Source organism: Salmo salar, chromosome ssa21 (genome assembly GCF_905237065.1).
Source record: "Salmo salar chromosome ssa21, Ssal_v3.1, whole genome shotgun sequence".
Taxonomy (NCBI): Eukaryota; Metazoa; Chordata; class Actinopteri; order Salmoniformes; family Salmonidae; genus Salmo; species Salmo salar.
Genome location: NC_059462.1, coordinates 16,182,352 through 16,190,911, shown reverse-complemented (window position 1 = coordinate 16,190,911; position 8,560 = coordinate 16,182,352). Strand labels below are relative to the sequence as shown.

Genomic DNA, 8,560 nt, shown 5'->3' with positions numbered 1-8,560 from the left:
TTTGTAGCCTGTTTTGTGCTGTTGTCATGTTGTGTTGCCATGTGTTGCTGCCATGCTATGTTGTCTTAGATCTCTCTTTATGTAGTGCTGTCTCTCTTGTCGTGATGTGCGTTTTGTCCTATTTTTATTTTTGCTGCAGCCCCCGTCCCTCCAGGAGGTCTTTAGCCTTTTGGTAGGCCGTCATTGTAGATAAGAACAAATTATTAACTGACTTGCCTAGTTAAATAAAGGTTCAATAAACTTTACAAAGACGGGCAACAGAATACAATACAACATTAGGGTGGGTTACAATCCTGAAGGATCTGGATGAAAGTCACTTTAAATAAATAGTTTTCGCAGTCCTCCATGTTACATCTAGACAGTACATATTGTGTTCTTGTTCACAATTTGGGCATTTTGGCTGCATTGAGGCGCATAGACACACAGGAGGCCCCTGCGACATAACGCAGCTCTTTGAGCATTCCGGTCCACTCACTTTTATCCTCCTCATACGTGCCACAGGAGAAAAGAGAAGTTAGATGTTATACCCAGTGTTGCTATGTTTGTGTTTTTTCTGCTAAATTGGGATACTTTGGAAACGATGTCGTGGGTGAAAATGTATGGGTGGTGGGTTTTGGGCTACTACCATCATGGCATTTCTCTTAAATATACAGTACCAGTCTAAGGTTGGGACACACCTAGTCATTCAAGGGTTTTTATTTTTACTGTTTTCTACATTGTAGAATAATAGTGATGACATCAAAACTATGAAATAACACATGGAATCATGTAGTAACCAAAAAAAAGGGTTAAACAAATCAAAATATATTTTATTTTTGAGATTCTTCAAAGTAGCCACCCTTTGCCTTGATGACCGCTTGGCACATACATGTTTGTCTTCTAATGCCTCTTAAGGGTTGAGTAATCTAAAAGTAACTGAATGTAATCAGATTACCTTACTGAGTTTGGGTATTCCAAAAGTTACATTACTGATTACAATTTTGGACAGGTAACTAATAACTAATGTATTACATTTATAAAGTAACCTACCCAACCCTGTGTAGAAAAATAAAGAAAAACCCTGGAATGATAAGGTGTGTCCAAACTTTGGACTGGTACTGTGTGTGTGTGTGTGTATATATATATATATATATATATATGTTTCACTGTGACTTGCTGCTGCTGATTATCAGGCAGTGAGCAGTCTGTTATTGAGTGAGTGAATGGGGGGAGGGGGGAGTGCTGCAGTAGAGAGAGCTGAGTCACGGAGACAGCAGCAAACACGCACTTTTACCAGTTGCATGTAGGCTATTTAGATATGTCCTTTTGGAGACACCCTTTTTCCATAAAACATTAACGCACACTAGCGCTCTTTAGAAAAATTCGCTCACAAGGTGGTTTAAAGTAAACTGCATTCTAATGTCGACTTTCCTTATGGATAACAGTATCAAGCTAAGAGTTTTATCATGCTCAGTTCTAGGGTCTGGAGAGCTGCACGAGTGGAAAATTGAAATGGAAGTTATGGAACTCGCTTGTGTTACGGGAAAAAGTCCACAATGAAAATTACATTAAATATGGAGAATGATGTGCTGCATTTGTTAACCATTAAGTAGGCTATTAATTTATATGCCATTGCAGGCTACCATTTCATACAATAAATATATATTGAAATGACGAAATCACTGGAGTCATTGCTAATCATTTTGTGCCACTTGTGTAGCCTACCTGGAGCTGGAAAACGGATTGAATAAATAGCATATAACTCAGTTTGTGGTTGTAGTCTTGTGTTATTATGCAAATGTATCATTCTCCACATTTAATGTCAGTATCATTGTGGACTTTTCCCTGAAATTAGATGTTAACCTATCAGGGGCTATAGGCTACCTGCATCTAGCTCAGCAAACCATGGCAAAATTGAATTGCAATTATAAAGCCAGATTTTAGTCAGTAGCCTATGTGTATTGAAATAAGTCAATCTCACAAATAGGCCATTTATAGGGGTTTGTAGTCTTAACAACTGGCACATAATAACGGCACCATTGCCAGAAAATAGCCTAACATTCGTTTTTTTTTAAAGTTTGTCCAAGTATTTCTTGCACAAAGATTTCGAGATCCTCTGTTCAACTTTCATCACTCAAACTGTCCTGTCGAATTTATCTATAGTTATGCATTAGTGCAAAGAGGATTTATTGACAATTATAAACTGGGTGGTTTGAGCCCTGAATGCTGATTGGTTGAAAGCCATGGTATATCAGATGTGTACCACAGCAATTACAAAAACATACTTTTTACAGATGTAATTATGTTGGTAACCAGTTTATACAGTGCCTTGCAAAATTATTCATCCCCCTTGGTGTTTTTCCTATTTTGTTGCATTAGAACCTATAATTTAAATGTATTTTTATTTGGATTTCATGTAATGGACATACACAAAATAGTCCTAATTTGTGAAGTGAAATGAAAAAAATTACTTGTTTTAAAAAATTCAAAATGGAAAAGTGGTGCATGCATATGTATTCACCACCTTTGATATGAAGCCCCTAAATAAGATCTGGTGCAACCAATTACCTTCAGAAGTCACATAATTAGTTAAATAATGTCCACCTGTGTGCAATCTAAGTGTCACATGATCTGTCACATGATCTCAGTATATGAAAGGCCCCAGAGTCTGCAACACCACTAAGCAAGGGGCACCACCAAGCAAGCGGCACCATAAGGACCAAAGAGCTCTCCAAACAGGTCAGGGGACAGAGTTATGGAGAAGTACAGATCAGGGTTGGTTATAAAAAAAAATATCAGAAATGTTGAACATCCCACGAAGCACCATTTCATCCATTATTAAAAAATGTAAAGAATATGGCACCACAACAAACCTGCCAAGAAAGGGCCAAACAAGGAGGGCATTAATCAGAGAGGCAACAAAGAGACCAAAAATAACCCTGAAGGAGCTGCAAAGCTCCACAGCGGAGATTGGAGTATCTGTCCATAGGACCACTTTAAGCCATACGCTCCACAGAGCTGGGCTTTACGGAAGAGTGGCCAGAAAAAAGCCATTGCTAAAAGAAAGAAAATAGGCAAACATGTTTGGTGTTCGCCAAAAGGCATGTGGAAGACTCCCCAAACATATGGAAGAAGGTACTCTTGTCAGATGAGACTAAAATTGAGCTTTTTGACCGTCAAGGAAAATGCTATGTCTGGCCAAACCCAACACCTCTCATCACCCTGAGAACATCATCCCCACAGTGAAGCATGGTGGTCGCAGCATCATGCTGTGGGGATGTTTTTCATTGGCAGGGACTGGGAAACTGGTCAGAATTTAAGGAATGATGGATGGAGCTAAATACAGGGAAATTCTTGAGGGAAACCTGTTTCAGTCTTCCAGAGACTTGAGACTGGGACGGAGGTTCACCTTCCAGCAGGACAATGACCCTAAGCATACTGCTAAAACCACACTCGAGTGGTTTAAGGGGAAACGCTTAAATGTCTTGGAATGGCCTAGTCAAAGCCCAGACCTCAATCCAATTGAGAATCTGTGGTATGACTTAAAGATTGCTGTAAACCAGCGGAACCCATCCAACTTGAAGGAGCTGGAGCAGTTTTGCCTTGAAGAATGGCCAAAAATCCCAGTGGCTGGATGTGCCAAGCTTACAGAGACATACCCCAAGAGACTTGCATCTGTAATGGCTGATAAGGTGGCTCTACATGACTAAGGGCTATGTCCTAAGAACAGCCCTTAGCCGTGGTATATTGGCCATATACCACACCTCTTCGGGCCTTGTTGCTTAATCATAGCACTCAAAACTAGTTAAATCGACATTCATTGATGGAAAATGATCTGGAGAGTTTAATAAAGACAATTTATCTTTTTTCTTGCCATATATTCTAAACCTCGCAATAATTATAATTTTGATGGAAAACCGAATTTTGCTTCTTAGCCTATGTTAATGACATCAATATTCTTTCTTAATTTGCTTAATAATGTTATGGGAAAAGGGTTAATTGGTTTATATGTGGAATGTCCTCTCTCGCTGCAAATGTTTTGGGGGGAGCGGGTTTTCAGAGGTCATTGGTCTAGAAATAGTAGGTAGACCTGGCAACCCTGGTTATACCTTTGGTACCGAGCATACAATAAGTGGCAGTGAAACCATTTGAACATCAGAAATGATCAACTTATCGAGGATATTTTAATATAGAGCATCACTAAAGATGGCAGAGTACAGTGCATTCGGAAAGTATTCAGACCCCTTTCCTTTTCCACATTTTGTTACATTAAAGCCTTATTCTAAAACGTATTAAATATATATTTTTTCTAAATCTACACACAATACCCCATAATGACAAAGCGAAAACAGGTTTTACTTTTTTTTGCAAAAGTATTACAATTAAAAAGCAAATACCTTATTTACATAAGTATTCAGACCCTTTTCTATGAGACTCGAAATTGAGCTCAGGTGCATCCTGTTTCCATTGATCATCCTTGAGATGTATCTACAACTTGGAGTCCACCTGTGGTAAATTCAATTGATTGGACATACTTTGGAAAGGCACACACAGTTGAAAGTGCATGTCAGAGGAAAAGCCATGAGGTCGAAGAAATTGTCCGGAGAGCTCTGAGACAGGATTGTGTCGAGGCACAGATCTGGGGAAGGTTTCCCATATTGCTTTGAAGCATTGAAGGTTCCCAAGAACACAGTGGCCTCCATCATTCTTAAATGGAAGAAGTTTGGAACCACCTAGACTCTTCCTAAAGCTGGCCGCTCAGCCAAACTGATCCAATCGGGGGAGAAGGGCCTTAGTCAGGGAGGTGACCAAGAACCTTATGGTCTTATGTAGATGGAAGAACCTTCCAGAAGGACAACCATCTCTGCAGCACTCCACCAATCAGGCCTTTATGGTAGAGTGGCCAGACAGAAGCCACTCCTCAGTAAAAGGCACATGACAGCCTGTCACATCTGGAGGAAACCTGGCACCATTCTTACGGTGAAGCATGATGGTGGCAGCATCATGCAGCAGGGACTGGGAGACGAGTCAGGATCGAGGGAAAGATGAACGGAGCAAAGTACAGAGAGATCCTTGATCCTTGAAAACCTGCTCCAGAGTGCTCAGGATCTCAGACTGGGTCGAAGGTTCACCTTCCAACAGGACAATGACCCTAAGCACACGGCCAAGACAACGCAGGCATGATTTCGGGACAAGTCTCTGAATGTGCTTGTGACCCAGCCAGAGCCCGGACTTGAACCAGATACAGGTTCGAGCCCAGTATGGGGCAGTCGGACAGTGGAGGAAACTAAATTGTTAGCAGCACACTGACCCCTGCTACACCTATACCGGCATACTGTATTAGTAAAATTATCAAATATTTAAGAAGTGTTTTTTTGCAAGCTTACATCTCTGGAGACCTGAAAATAGCTGTGCAGCGACGCTCCCATCCAACCTGACAGAGGCTGAGAGGATCTGCAGAGAAGAATGGGAGAAACTGCCCAAATACAGATGTGGCAAGCTTGTAGCATCATACCCAAGAAGAGTTGAGGCTGTAATCACTGCCAAAGGTGCTTCAACAAAGTACTTAGTAAAGGGTCTCAATACTTATAGTATGTAAATGTGATATTTCAGTTTTTTTTTTTATACATGTGCAAAAATGTCTAAAAACCTGTTTTTGCTTTGTCATTATGGGGCATTGCGTGTAGATTGATCAGGGAATTTTTTGTTTTAATTTCTTTTAGAATAAGGTTGTAATGTAACAAAATTGTGAAAAATTCAAGGGGTCTGAATACTTTCTGAATATACTGTATATGGGATTGGATGAAATTTGGGTACTAGTTAATCACTTACTGCCAGAAGTCAATGATTTCCGTAGGGGCAACTTTGTCGTCCTCCGTCGCCACAATAGTAAAGCCGCCAACGGCATACAGCAATCCTCCACTACTGACCAGGTTCACTGAGCTCCTCTCCTGGGGGAAATCTGTGAAGGGCACCCACCTGGAAAGGGGATCATTGTTAACTGAATGGCTCTGTTGTTAGATTGTTGCTAATCATAGCCTACAGACTACAACGTCAAGGCACATACTTGTTGGTTCCAAAGTCATATGCTTCAGATGCAGCGGTGAGACCATCTTCATTGACCCCTCCAGTCACCACAATCTTCCCATTGTGAATGACTGCCCCAAACATGGATCTTGCCATTTTCATAGCAGGCAGCTCCTTCCATTCTGTATGCAAACATCTTATTGGTTGCTTTGCTTTTATAAAAAAAAGGATGGGAAATCACATTTAGGAACACAGGGATAAACCATCGTCTCAATGAGGATTATAAAACGACACAAACTAATTTGTTTTACATCAAGCATCTACTATTTTAAACCTTTTGTAACGAAGTTAAGAACGTGCCATTAGCTACACTAGTCAGCTTGAAATGTCGTGGATGGAGCTATACAATCGGTCATTTTTGGGTGGCACAACCCGTTGGAACGTGGTCAAGGAGTGCGGTCACTTGTGTTGCGAAGCAGAGGATCACTGGTTCGAGCCCAGTATGGGGCAGTCGGACAGGGGAGGAAGCTAAATTGTTAGCAGCACACTGACCCCTGGTACACTTAAGGTTTTAAGTGTGGGAATATATGAACTCAGCCAAGTGGTTAATACTTACTCAACATCATAGCGCATTACATAGTCAAGAGACATGCTGGACTGTAGATCTTTACCAGCTACAGAATTTTTTTTTATTGCCAAATTCTCCCATACTGAACAGACATCTGGGAGAGGGCATAGGGGGCAGAGCTATCCAATCAGCAGCAAGGATGTCCAGCTGAAAAAAGACCCTGATATTAGAATGTTCCGGTCATGAAGCCATCTATGGATGGTTTTCAATTTCTGATGGTCAGAGAACGTTCCTTGCTCATAGCATTACACATGGTGCTAGTTTAAACGTATATCATTGGTATAAAAATATTTAGCTTCTAAACAGCAAATGGCACGCATGTACAGTATATAGATTGTGTGTAGGCCTGTCTCCCACTTGAATCTTCTCTTTGTGCTTGACTGGGTTCAAATGCCTTCCGTTTAATTTTTCTGTATTTATTTATCTGTATATTTGTATTATTTTACTGCTCTAGGGTTATAGTTATTGCTTTGATAACCTTATTTACTATTATGTATTGATTTATTTTTCACTCCTTATGTGGTGTGTACTGCACAGAACGGAAGAAATATCACTGAATTATCACAGTGAATTATTGTAATGTTTGTTTATGTGTCAATTAACCTCATAGGGGATGGGTTGGCGATTTGACACGAAAATAAAATGTCATTCATATTAATTCATTCATTTGGTAGTGAATGTCCTTAGGAAGTGAAAAAACATGGCTTATTACCTGATAAAAGTAGCACTGTAATGGAGCTTCTTTATCCTCTTCATCGACAAACAATCCTCCCAGGATGAAGAGATCATTCTTCTCTGATGTCAGGCTGACATGGTTGTGTGGTATCTGCTCAGTCAATGCAGCAAGGAAGCATTTGTTCTCAACACCATCATAGGCCTCTGCAGCAGTGTAGTTGATCATCAACACAAGATCCTTGGAATACATACCAACTCTCTTGATATCATTCAGGTAACCAGGTAACCTGTTATCCTCTTCTACTTCACCATTAACTGCATCCTTTGATTACTTAGATTTTTTTTTAGGAGTTCAGGGTCAGACTTGATGATGTCATCCATTTCCACTTTCTCATTGAAGTACTTCTCTGGGAGTAAACGGAAACGGACGCAGTCAAAGGCCTCATCCAGAGTCTTGACACGGTTCTCCTTGTCTTTTCGAATCCATTTCATCAGGGATTCAAACACCACCTCCTCCTTTTCTACATTGAGAGAGTCCGCTCCGATGACAGCAAAAAGTTCATGAGGCAAGCTCTAAGAATTCATACTCATTGGCCAGGGTTTCAAAACCATCTGCAATGTAGTCTCGACTTGCCAATGCCAGTCTAGGACAGTTGAGCACCAGTGCCATTCTGAATATGGCTATACAGTTACCCGGGGACAGTCTCTTCTGTAGGAAATTTGCACACACAGTGAACACTAAGGGGATCTGGAAACGGTTTGCCACAGCAAAGATATTCTGCACATTGTCGTCTGTGATGTCAATCTCTGCTGAATACATTCTCCAGAACAACCTCCTTATCCATTTCCTTAGCGTCGCCTGAGAAGTAAAGCTCTCGGAAATAAGGACTACAGGCTGTCAAAATGAGTCTATGACGGGGCAAGCTTCTGTCTCCTACTTTCAGAATGCAGTCAATAAGCTTGTTCTCGTTCAGAAGCTCTTTCAGGCCATCCTGGAGCAGGGTGCTCTGAAACAGGCGCAGATCTTCCCTCACGGCTTTCGGATCCATGCTGTAAGAAACGTGACTTGACAAAGGATGTGGATGCAACTCTCAGCACACTGTACCAGCTGGACTAAGCAGTATTGAGCCCCAGATCGGAAGACCCTTCAATATAACTTTGGCCCTCTAAATATAGCCAACCACCCCTTTCAGGTAGCATTCAGGTTGGCCAAATCGGAAAGCAGTCTGCTTCACACAGCTGTCACAGAGT

The 8,560-nt window shown here is 41.0% G+C and overlaps 1 protein-coding gene across 1 annotated transcript; it reads right to left on the bottom strand.

The window, feature by feature from the left end:
• Nucleotides 1-380: 380 nt before the first annotated feature.
• Nucleotides 381-8,358, bottom strand: klhl41a (kelch-like family member 41a). Its single transcript, XM_045704474.1, is given in 10 exon segments — nucleotides 381-492; nucleotides 5,812-5,958; nucleotides 6,047-6,190; nucleotides 6,192-6,275; nucleotides 6,623-6,696; nucleotides 6,698-6,781; nucleotides 7,347-7,652; nucleotides 7,655-7,874; nucleotides 7,876-8,130; nucleotides 8,132-8,358. Coding segments are annotated over 10 exon segments (1,653 nt in total).
• Between the last annotated feature and the right edge of the window lie 202 nt (nucleotides 8,359-8,560).